Source organism: Dasypus novemcinctus, chromosome 15 (genome assembly GCF_030445035.2).
Source record: "Dasypus novemcinctus isolate mDasNov1 chromosome 15, mDasNov1.1.hap2, whole genome shotgun sequence".
Lineage (NCBI taxonomy): Eukaryota > Metazoa > Chordata > Mammalia > Cingulata > Dasypodidae > Dasypus > Dasypus novemcinctus.
The window spans coordinates 31,807,525-31,820,465 of record NC_080687.1 but is presented as its reverse complement, the minus strand read 5'-3'; the positions used below and the strand labels follow the sequence as shown (position 1 = coordinate 31,820,465).

The window sequence follows — 12,941 nt, the reverse complement described above, 5'->3', positions numbered from 1 at the left end:
ACAGATCTTGCTCTGAAATCCAGTGGAATACTTCATAAGGAGAAAAAATGCTTATTGGTCAGATTAAATGCAAGTTTTTGTAACAAACTTAATTGAATTATTAATATATCTACAAATGAAATTATTATATAGGAAGAGCTGGAAACTCTGGAGAGCAATCTTTTAACACAGCAGAATTCATTGAAAGCTCAAAAACAGCAGCAAGAAAGGATTGCTGCTACTGTAACAGGACAGATGTTTCTGGAAAGCCAGGTAAGTTTACTCAACCTTGGGGCTTTAACAATGCCTATTGATAGTTTTACTTAATCACGTTTCCCAGTGAATGCATTGAATACCCTTTTTAAGCACTGTTCCCACTTCTGGATCAAGGCCAGTTAATGTATTTCAGTAGGGGTCATTGTGTATCTGTAACTCTTCAGGAACTTCTTCGCCTGTTTGGCATTCCGTATATTGAGGCTCCTATGGAAGCAGAGGCACAGTGCGCCATCCTGGACCTGAGTGATCAAACTTCTGGAACAATCACTGATGATAGTGATATTTGGCTATTTGGAGCACGGCATGTCTATAAAAACTTTTTTAGTAAAAACAAGTTTGTAGAATATTACCAGTATGTGGACTTTCACAATCAACTAGGTAAGACTTCAGAGAATGGTTACTTTCTGAAATTTGCATTTAGAATCTAGAATTTAAATTCTTTCTTTCCAAGGAACTAATATGAATTAATGGAAATGGCAGTTTCTATATAATTGATATTTTGCCTATTAGATAAAAAGTATTTTTTAAGTTAGAATTAAGAAATTAAAATCTAAGTCTCTAGACATTTTCTGCAGTTTAATCATCTGGTTGGGAAGTGACTGGTTACCCTGAGAACTCCAGAGTAAAGCTAAAGATGGTAGTAACGAGAAACAGATGGAGACTCTCCTACTGGAATCATGAACCTCATTGTTCTCTTGGTGTTTCTGGCACTGATGATTCATTCTTTCATTCAACAAACATATATTCCTATATGCCAGTTGTTGTTCTTGTCAGTGGGGATACAATAGAGAATAAAACAGTCTAGTAGGGAAACAGTTATGAAACAAATACCTAAATATTAATATGACAGTAGTATGAGCCATATAGAAAAAGTAAAGGGAGAGAGAAATTGACAGAGAATGCAGTGCTGGTTTAAATAGTGGGTCATCAGCAAAACTTTCTAATAGGTAACTTTTGGGCAAGGGTGTGAAGGAAACAGAAAGCAGATATGGAGATGAGCATGTCAGAGAGACTAGTGCAGAGGCCCTGAAGCAGAAGCTTGCTTGGTGTATTCCAGGAAAACAAGGAGGCCAGTGTGAGTGGAACACAGTGAGTAAGGAGGAGAATGCAAGAGTTGAGGTCAGAGAGGTAGGGGGAGGGCAAAATCTAGTAGGGTTTAGTGTGTTATAGAACAGATTTGTGGGTGGATTAGATGTGTGATGTGAGAGAAGGAGAAGTTGTTAAAGTCAAAGATGATTCCAAGTCCTGAGCAACAAGTGGAATGAGCTTGCTATTTAATAAATGAGGGAGGCTGTGAAAGGAGCAGGGTCAAGTAGCGGAGTAATGAAGAGTTCAGGATTGGACATGTAAAATTTGAATTGCTTTTTGGACATTCAGGTGGAAATGTTAGGTTGAGTAGTTGGATAGATGAGGAGGGACCTGGGCTGGGTAACTAAATTTGGGGGTCAATGTACATTTAAAGCTGGATGCAACTTTCAAAATCTTGACAGGACACAAAGAAAATAATATGTTTTCAAATTTTCAAATAGTAAAAAAGAAATACCCTTGAATGGGAAGATATATATAGTTTTTGCTCTTACAGGATTGGACCGGAACAAATTAATAAACTTGGCCTATTTGCTCGGAAGTGATTATACAGAAGGAATACCAACTGTAGGTTGTGTAACAGCCATGGAAATTCTCAATGAATTCCCTGGACATGGCCTGGAACCTCTCCTAAGATTCTCGTAAGTTCTTAATTTCATTAATTCACATGTTTGTTTAACCACCCAAATTAACAAATGGAACTGCTATTTGCATAATGAAATGTCACAAATTTTTGTTCATTGAGAAAATAAGAGGTTGGGGTTATAAAAGCCCCCCCCCCCTTATTTTTAGTGTTGATGGTCTTATCCTAGTTCAAAGGTACAAAGCCTAGTCCTGTGGAATTTCATGAGTGTAGAAGTTGCCATGTCATTCGTTCAAACATTTATTGAGTAGCTGAACTATGTATCAGGCACTGTGTGGCCCTTGAAAAATTAGAAAGATGAGTAAGTCTTAGACTGTGCTTTTAGTCTCTTGAGGAGTGGGGTGGATGGAATGAAGAAGCAAAAATAATATTACTTCTGTATGTTGAGTATTCTAAAAAGAGTGCTGCCAGATAGGGATGTGGAAATATAATGCCATGAACTTTATAGCCAATACTGCTGTCCCCCCCCCCCACTATGTGTATACTGTGATAGATTCATTGATGGAATCTTCTACCATCCAGAATCCATAATTGATACTTGAAGTACACTTTTCAGTTTTGGAGGTTGTAAGGTGATAATAGTATGACTGTAATAATTGACTATGTTTATGAATGTAGTTCTTAAGATTTTCCCTTGATAGCATCTTTTTTAAAAAACTAGTTCATAAACCTGAAAATTCACCCTTTTAAATTATACAATTCCAAGTTTTTTAGGATTTTCACGAGTTGTTGTGGCACCTTGTAAACATCAGTTTGTCATGAGATGCTATTTAGCAGTAGTTGATATGATGATTCAGTCATGTTCTCTCATTATATTCCCTGTGTTGGAAAAATTCTGGGATGGTCTAGCCTGCAGAATGAGTGAATAGAATAAGCAATTAAATACAAAATTGCTTTAATGATTGACATCCTCCAACCTTAGTACATGTAATAGTGTATTTTGTTCTATGCTTTCTTTATCTCTCTTTATACTTCTTTATTGTTGAGGAAACTTACATTCTGGGGGTAAGTTATTAGGTAACTCATAGATTAAGGTATGTAAATATCATTAAGAACTACAGATACTTTAAAAATAACTTTGTTATACAAATAAAAAATAGAAAAATGGTAAAATATAGATTAAAAATGATTACAGTGAACATTTAGGTTTATATAATTTTAGACTTCTATGCACATGTATGCTTATGTATATTTTTATATATATATATTACTCATATTCATGTATGTTTATCTGTGTATAATTTTAGAAAACAAGAATTGGCTGATGATACATATTTTTTATGTTACCTCTAATTCATTTGGTGTTAGAATGAAGTATAGTATCAGCATTGCATTTTTTTTTTTCATATAGTAAACTTTATGTTTAAAGAAGTTTTAGATTACAGAAAAGTTACATTATAATTATAGGGATTCCCCTAAACCCCACTCTCCTCCCCCTCTCATATTTTCCCCTATTAATAACATCTTACACTACTGTGATGTACAATGTTACAATTGTTACAGTTGTTGAACCAATATTGAAACATTGCTTCAGCCAAGGTCTATAGTTTACATTATGGTTTACACTTTGTTCCATACAATTTTATAGATTGTGACAAAATGTATAATGGCCTGTATTTGTCATTGCAGTATCATGCAGAACAATTCCAAGACTCTAAAAATGCCCTATGTTCCACCTAATCTTCCCTCTCCCTCCCCTCAGAACCTCTGGTAACTAATATCTTTGTATCAGTGTTATAAATTCTTCTGTAATTACTACAATAATAATAAATCTACTTTGGTTCATAGTTACATTACCCCCTTATGTTTGGTTTGTTCATTCCTATTTCTTGAGGATTTTGTTATGGTGATGCCCACTTTGCTTCAAATTGAGAGGGTCCTTGGATCTTATAGGCCAGATGGAAGGAACTGTTTTGCTTGCAGTTGTGGATACTCTGTTTTTTGGGATGGGAGTTGTCCATCATCATCATTTTGTTAGTTGTCCTGGGTGAGTCTGATGAATTGGAGAGTAGGTGTTGGCCGCAACTCTGCTGAGATTCAGGGCTCAACCAGCACATGAACAGACCAAAGATTTAAGCCTCTGGGACATATATTTAATGGATATAGTGCTAATTATAGGTTCAAATAAAAGGGGGTAGAAGAACCATGCGTAGGGAAATTATAAATGAGTCTAACTCTGTTACATCAGGAAAATAGGTTGTCATATATTCCGAGGTAAGGCCCATGGACGGGATGCTGATATCATGGAGTTGTGTGCCTTGCCTTAGTGTGTGGATATCTCTAGGGCCCTCAGGAGCACCCCTGTTTGAGGCTTTGTTTACTGTGGCAGTAAGTGAGATCCTCCTGAGACATGCATAAGTGTAACCTTTGGAATGACCTCCTGACTCACTTTGAAATCTCTTACCTGTGAAAACTCTTACCTGTGAAAACTCTTCTGTATTTAATGTTTCCCCCTTCTGGTCAAGGTCTTTTTCAAATGCATTGCTGGTTGGCACTTGGTATTAATCCCTCTGTGCCAGGGAGGCTCATCCTTGGGAGTCATGTCCCATACTGGGGAGGGGACAGTGAGGTAATGAGTTTATATGCTAAGTTTGATTAAGAGAGAGACCACATTTGAGCAATAAGGAGGTTTTCAGGAAGTAACTCTTTGGCAATATATCTTCCTAGGTTAAGCTTCAGTTTCACAAGAACAAGGTTCATAAGTATAACCATCAGTATTAAGGGCCTGGCATGTTGGTTTGTCCTTCTTCACTAGGCACTACCCATGTATTCTAGAGATTCTTGCCCCTCTATTAGAGAATGTAGCAGGCTCCCCAGAATGGGAGTTTAATATATTGTTGTTTATTGTGTGGGTCTCTACCCACTGAGACAACACCCTGTGACAGGGTGAGTATATTCGTATTCCATAGAAGCATGCTCCAGACGCACCCTTTCCCACATATCCTCCCACCACTAACACCCTGTACCAGTATCCCTCCCCTGCCATAGAAAAGAACACTCCCACAATTGCATTCTCAACCAGTCCTCAACCTCCTAAGAGTTCACCTGTTCCTTCCTTCAGTTTCCCCTATAGATAGCCCAACCCCCCCCCAACCCTCTTGTGATAGAATAAAGTATATTGATTTATATCATTGTTTCTAATAGCTCCACAGTATTCTGTGTTTTGGAATGTTTCATGATTAATCAAATGCATTTTGTTATTTCTGTATTTTAGAAGTATAAATATTATTTGAGTGTCCTTAATTTACATTTCTGATATAGTGAGTGGTCTCTTGCTGTCATTTTCCTTTTTATTTATTGTTCAAAAATGTTTGCTTATTTTGTTGCCTGTTGATTTGTTTAATATTTTAGAGTCAGCTTTAATAATTTCTGTCTTTGGTCTTCTAGCCTTTCTTTGGCTCCTTGGTGGGAAATATGAGGTGTCTTAGCCCTGGTTCAGGAGATTTGGGAGGAACGTGGAGTTAAAGAGCAGGAAGACCATTGAAAGAGAAATAAAATTGAGAAGTTGACCTGCTTTTTTTCTGCTTTCACTTTCTCATAACCAGACCCTGGCTAGCAACTCTTTGTACTTTGGACCTGCAGGCTGCATTCACCTCAGATGTATTTGGTTTGGCCTCCCTGGTGAACACTTCTATAGAACTTTAATTTTGAATTAGTTATCAACATTTAACTTGGGGAGATTTTGCAGATAGTTTTTGGGGAAAAGTATCATAAGGGAAATGGAGATCTGGTAATACTAGTCCCAAATTTCCAAATGGCCCAAAAATAATTGGGATGGAGTAACAGCAATTCCCCTCCTTCATCCCTCTGTCTTGGCCAGGGCATGAGTCCTTCCATGTCATCACAGTCACCACCACAGCTCAGCTGATTGACAGGTGCCATCTTCATCTTTTAGCTATGTGCCTCACTTTCTTGTTTAAAGAGTGATAATCCTTTTCATTTCATGAGCTCACAGTGTGTTGTACTGATACTCCTAGCTGGAACATGATTACCATTTCAAAGATAAAAATACAAAAATAAAGTCGAGAAGGATTATATGTATTCCCCCAGTATACTCCCAGAAACAATAATGCAAAACTGATTTTTAAAAACTACCCTTTTTTTTTCTTTTTTCATTTAATACTACAGTGACAGCTTTAGTTACTCTTTTTAAATGCTAGATGGCACTCCTGCATCAGTGAGGTGAAATCTTGGCTGAGACAAATCTGTGAATCAGTTCCTAATGCTAAATACATGAAATCCTGAAATGTGAGATACAGGTGGTTTTTAAGGTTCCATTGAACATAAGAATTTGTGAGAATTACGTTTATATTTGTAAGTTAACTGTTTATTTTTCCTAATTATAATTTTTTAAAAGTCTCTGTATTACAGAGATATCTATCTCTGCGTTTAGTGGATTAAAACAACAGAAGTAATTTATTTTGCTCATGAATCCACAATTCAGTCAAGTGTCAGTGGAGATGTATCATCTCTGTTCCACATCACATCAACTAAGGTGACTCAGCAGGGTTAGAGAATCCATTTCAGATGGTTCACACAAGTGACTAGCATGTTGGTGCTGATGGCCAGCTGGGAACTCAGCCAAAACTGTTAGCCCTGAGCCTTGGATCCTCTCCATTTGGGTCTCTTCATGAGCTTGAGCTTCCTCATAGTGTTTTGGCTGATTTTCAAGAGCATTATTTCCAAAAGACAGGAAGCAGAAATTGCAGCCTTTTAAGTCCTGGTACAGTGTCATTTCTCTGTTATATAGGTCACATAACTCACCTGATATGGTTTCTGCTTCTTGATAGGAAGAGTGTCAAAGAATGTGGTTATCTTTAACTTTCCATAATAATTTTTGCTTATAAAGGAAAAATAGATAAAATATTTTTTTATCGTTAATACTTTTTCTTTATTCAATTAGCTGTTTGAAGATTTTTTTTTGTTTTTATTCATTTTTTAAATATTACATTAAAAAAATACGAGGTCCCCATATACCCCCCACCCCCCTCACCCCACTACTCCCCCCATAGCAACATTCTCCTCCATCATCATGAGACATTCATTGCATTTGGTGAATACATCCCTGAGCATCGCTGCACCTCATGGTCAATGGTCCACATCATAGCCCACACTCTCCCATGTTCCACCCAGTGGGCCATGGGAGGACCTACAATGTCTGGTAATGGTCCCTGCAGCACCACCCAGGACAGCTCCAAGTCCCAAAAATGCCTCCACATCTCATCTCTTCCTCCCATTCCCTATACCCAGCAGCCACCATGGCCACTTTCTCCACACCAATGCCACATTTTCTTTGATTACTAATCACAATAGTTCTTGAATAGAATATCAGTAAGTCCACTCTAATCCATATTCTATTCCTCCATCCTGTGGACGGATTGGTTGGTTGTGTCCATTCCACATCTATGTCAAGAGGGGCCTTAGATTCCACATGGATGCTGGATGCAATCCTCCTGCTTTCAGTTGTAGGCCCTCTTGGCTCCATGGTGTAATGGTTGACCTTCTTCAACTCCATGTTAGGTGAGTGGGTTAAGTCCAATAAACCAGAGTGTAGGAGCTGAACTCTGTTGAGGCTCAGGGCCTGGCTATCATATGGTCAGTCCAGAGATTCAGATCCCCTGGGTGTATATTAAACCCCAGCACCAACTACAATTCTGGTAAAGTAACAGGAAAGGCTTGTGAAAAGAGATCACATCTGAGTCCAGCTCCATCACACAGAAACACCAACTCCAAAGAAGGGCCAACTGACATGGCACTGAACTCCATCTGCCATGACCATAAAACCTGTGGGTCTCTGTAGCCCTCAGAAGAACCAATACCTGGGGTTGTATCTACTTTATCGTCTCTGGGACTCTGTTCAGATGTGCATGAGGGCAACCCCTTTGATAACCTCCCGGCTCTTTTTTAAGAGACTCATAGCTATATAAACTCATTTGTCCTTTCCATTTCCCCCTTGATTTAGGTCAAAAAGCATTTTTAACTCCTGTTATTATATGTAGACAGAGATATTCTGCTGGTCCAAGTTGAACCTTTTATTCAAGGTCATTTTCTAGTTACATCATCAGCTGGTACTTGGTAGTAATCCCTTGGTGCCAGGGTAGATAAAATATTTTTAAAATGAATGACTATATTCCCACCTCTCAGAGAAAGAGCCACTTTAATAAATAGCTTCCATTCCAATCTTTTGTAGATGTAAATTTGTTTTCAAATTTGTAAAACAAGGAAAATGAATAGTAGATACATATTTGAGATATGAAAATTAAATGGGTTAAAAGGTTACAACATTGCCTAGCACACAGTAAAATAATAGTTATTGACATTATTTTGAATATCTGCTTTTTCTCTACATTTATATGTTCTTCACAAAATTGGGATCATTATCTATAGTTATGTCTGTTTTTCAATTTTAACATGTTTTTTGAGTCTTTACATTCCATTCAGTATTCTTTGATTGTGTTTGATTCAAGGTAGTTAATGTAGATATCTTATTTCCACTTTACCACAGAGAAAGAGACTCAGAAAAGTTGGGACTTTTTATAATACCATACATACATCAGTGTGGGTTCTGGAGGAAGATTGCCAGGACTCTGAATGTATCTATTCTAGCTATGAAATCTTGAGCAAGTTACTACTTTTTGAGTTCAGTTCTCTAATCTGTAAGTGAGGATAATGATAGAACTCTACTTGTGTAATTATTGGGAATGTAAAATGCATAACACAGTGCCAAGGATGGAGTAAACATTCAATAAATATTTGCCATATATTGTTAATGATATTAAAAATAATAATATTCTATAAGTCTTATACTTTGTTTTGGAGTTGGAACTTGAATTTATATCTTCTAACTTTGAGTTTAGCTCTTTTTCTATAGTGCAATCTAACAAGTCTTATTGCTTTATAAATAGTTTTCTTTGCCTTGTAGAGAATGGTGGCACGAAGCTCAAAAGAATAAGAAGATAAGACCAAATCCTTATGACACCAAAGTGAAAAAAAAATTACGGAAGTTGCAACTCATACCTGGCTTTCCTAACCCAGCTGTTGCAGAAGCATATCTCAAACCTGTAGTCGATGACTCAAAGGGATCATTTCTTTGGGGGAAACCTGATCTTGAAAAAATTAGAGAATATCCTTTTATTTCTTAAAACATAAATATTGAGCTAAATAAGTGTTTTGGTTTAAAACTTATAGAACATGAACTTGGATCAGTTTTTTCTTCATATTCTGTATATTTAAGAATCTCTTTTAGGTTTTTCCCTCTCCTTATTTTTAAAGAGGATCTTTGAAATAAACAATGCTAAGCATTCATAGATACAATATCATTCTTAAGTATTATTTATTCTGAAAGACTAGAAAACATTATTCATTTTTTCCTTTTTATTACTGGTATTCTTTGTGTGTGTTTAATCATTTGGATAAATGTTTAAAAGTTTACAATAGAAATAATCTAACACCTGTTTTTCTTTCTTTTCTTTTTAAAGATTTATTTATTTCTCTCCCCTCCCCCCCCAATCCCGATTGTCTGTTCTCTGTGTCTGTTTGCTGCGTCGTCTTCTTTGTTTGCTTCTGTTGTTGTCAGTGGCACGGGAATCTTTGTTTCTTTTTGTTGCGTCATCTTGTTGTGTGTCAGTTCTCCGTGTGTGCAGCACCATTCCTGGGCAGGCTGCACTTTCTTTCATGCTGGGCGGCTCTCCTTATGGGGCGCACTCCTTGCTTGTGGGGCTCCCCTACGTAGGGGACACCCCTGCGTGGCACGGCACTCCTTGCGCGCATCAGCACTGCGCTTGGGCCACCTCCACACGGGTCAAAGAGGCCCGGGGTTTGAACCATGGACCTCCCATGTGGTAGACGGATATGCTAACTACTGGGCCAAGTCTGCCACCCCTGTTTTTCTTTTCAAAGAAATATCTATGGTATCTGAAACTTGTTTTCATTCTAGGTTAACATCTTAGTGTAGTCAAGTCTTTTATGCTCAAAAATGATACCTGGATATGTTTTATCTTATATAGTGCCAGACAATTATGTTCAAATAATTTGTTTTGTAATTTTATTTTATCACTTTTGTCTTTATAAATATGCAAATCTTTGAAGATATGGGGAATCATGGGTGGGATCATTGAACCTTTTGTTTTATTACTTGCTTAAATATCTTTAAAAACTTTTATAAATCTTAACTCCCTGCATATTTTGTCAGCGGTATTTTGGCTGGAATAGGACTAAGACGGATGAATCTCTGTTTCCAGTACTAAAGCAACTAAATGCCCAGCAGGTAATTATGGTCGGCTTTTTTCTAAGATCAGGATAAAGAGTAAACTTATTAAAGCTGTGATTGGCTGTTATTAAAGGCCAGTTAATGCTTTTATTTTAGGGTATATCACATACATTTTTATAATTATGACACTTTAGATAAGAGAACAGAGGAAAACAGGAAAAGAAAATTTTGACTATATCTTCATTTTCTAATATCACATTTAGGTCTGGTTTATGGTGCCCTTTCCTGTTTCACACTTGATAAAACACAGTCTGGCAATTGATTTCACAGAGAAATCTTTCTGATAAAATATATTAATCCTTCGTGGATATTTCATTTTTAAAAAGTCTGGGAAGTATCAAATGCACAGTAATTCTGATCATTGAATTTCTTTAAGTACTGAAGTTCAGCCATTATAGGTAGGAAATATTTTTGATGGAGGAAGGAGGCCTTTTGTTATGGTACTTAGTTTACCCATATAGGTAACTGTATCTTGCTCTACTTGCATGTTTCTACCCACACAAAAACAAGCTTTCTTCTACGTAGAACCAGTTCACAAAATATGCACACAAGTAAACCATTTAGCAGAAATAAGGTCATATATTTTAAGATTATATATTCAAATTAAATAAATTTCCATTAGGTTTGGTTAATTTTGGGGAAAAACAAAAGAACATCAAAACTGAGGTAAACATTTCCAGAAAGTTTCCCCTTTTTTGTCTGATGACTTTCTTTACTAGAACGTAAACCAACAGAGAAAGAAATCTGTTTGGCTTAGTAATTCCTTAATTTCAGATCAATTATGTTATAACACTTTTTTCCCTTTCATTATAGAAGTTAATGTACCCCCACCCTATTAGAAAGTGAAAAAAATTAAAATACCCATTATTTACCTCCTCTAACATGTTAACATTTAAGTTTATTTCCTTTTGCTTTTTCCTTCTAATAACATTTGTTTTTACCATATATAAATGCAACTTCATGTATCTAACTTTCTCCCTACTTATTAACATAATATTTTTTTCTGTGTTGTTCCCTAGTTTTCATAATTTCAAATGACCAGATTATATTTCATCAAGGGGATTTACCGTAATTAGTTCATTAACTTATTGAACCTCTAATTTTCAGCTTTCATAAATAATGCTGTGATGATATTAGGCATACAATTTTCTCATATGTAACTAGTTTTAAAGAATATATTCCTAAAAGTGGATTGCTCCTAATAAATACTGTGAAAGTGCTTCCTATAAAGATATTTGTATAGTAATGTTTTTCAAAGAAGAAAATAGTAGAATTTAGAAATAGATCCTATAAAATTATTTTGCTCCAAGGGAAGACAATAGATATGGCTACAGAAAAATATTTAACACCCCTTAAATGCCGAGGAAGAGATTTCATATTTGAGGTATGGACAGAAGACTTAATGATGTAGTTGGTGTTAGTACTGTTTTAAGAATGATCTAGAAAGTAACGTTTATTGTTAGTAATTCATTTGGGAAAGAATTGATTTTTGAGAGATAATGAATTAGTATTCTCTGAAATAGTAATCCAATGCCAGTGATTAAAGTTGGGTTTTTAAATTTGGTTCAGAAGTTTTACTTACTTGTCCAATTTATTATTTTTTAGACCCAGCTTCGAATTGATTCTTTCTTCAGATTAGCTCAACAGGACAAACAAGATGCTAAGGGTATTAAGAGCCAGAGACTCAGCAGAGCTGTGACCTGTATGCTGAGAAAAGAAAGAGAAGCCGCAGCCAGTGAAATAGAAGCAATTTCTGTTGCTATGAAGAAAGAATTTGAGTTACTTGATAAAGCAAAAGAAAAAAACCAGAAGAGAAACATAGCAAATAAATTGAAAGATTCATCAAGCCTGAAAAGAAAGAGGCTCTCTGATTCTAAACGAGAGAATAAATGTGGTGGATTTTTGGGGGATGCCTATCTCTCAGAATCATCTTCAAGTGAAGATGCTGAAAGTTTATCTTTAAATAACATCCAAATAGGAAAAACAACTAAAGATTCAAAAATCAGCTCTTCTGAACAGCAGGACACAAAGAAACATGATCATGTAAAGGATGAAGGTGTGACTACTAGCAGCTCTAGTGATGATGAAAAGAAAATAAAAGTAGTCATGGTTACTGCCAGGCCTGTGTTTGGGAAGAAAAAAGGGAAACTGAGAAATTCAAGGGGAAGAAAAAGAAAAATCTAATTAAAAAATATGTATTTTCTGTAATTAGATATAGCTTAACATTTCCTAATGAATTTGCTGTGTGGAAATAATAAAATTAAGCACATTTGTACAGTCTTTGTATTTAGTGTGTGTTTTTAAAAAAATATGGTTGCAAAACTACAGTTTTTTCAAATGTTGAATATGTTCCATTTCTCTAGTGTTTTCTATTTCATTGAATATTTTCTTGTTGTCACAGGCTCTTTGTCTATTTTGTTTCCATTATCTTATAATGTTTGATGCTTTCTGACTACATTTAAAAAAAGTCTTTAGTATTTCCATCTTATTTTCTTTCCCTGTCTTCAAAGAGTTGAAAAATTTTCCCTAATAAAAGTAAAATATAAGCAGATACTTTCCAAGAATCTTTAAATGATTCTGGGTGCTATTTTTAGGTTCTCATTTTTACTTTTCTGTCTGCCTTTTCAAGTGCTTGGATCATAGCCCCGGTTCTTCTTTGCTCATTGTTTATTCCATCCCAATTTGAAT

The 12,941-nt window shown here is 35.9% G+C and overlaps 1 protein-coding gene across 1 annotated transcript in view; it reads left to right on the top strand.

The window, feature by feature from the left end:
- ERCC5 (ERCC excision repair 5, endonuclease) overlaps positions 1-12,533 on the top strand; it is a 71,964-nt gene extending 59,431 nt beyond the window's left edge. The window contains exons 19-24 of the mRNA XM_071208210.1: positions 133-252; positions 420-633; positions 1,838-1,982; positions 8,907-9,109; positions 10,168-10,250; positions 11,859-12,533. Of these exons, the coding sequence (XP_071064311.1) occupies positions 133-252; positions 420-633; positions 1,838-1,982; positions 8,907-9,109; positions 10,168-10,250; positions 11,859-12,437 (1,344 nt within the window). The 3' untranslated portion in view covers positions 12,438-12,533. The remainder of the gene's footprint in view (positions 1-132; positions 253-419; positions 634-1,837; positions 1,983-8,906; positions 9,110-10,167; positions 10,251-11,858) is intronic.
- The last annotated feature ends 408 nt before the right edge of the window (positions 12,534-12,941 follow it).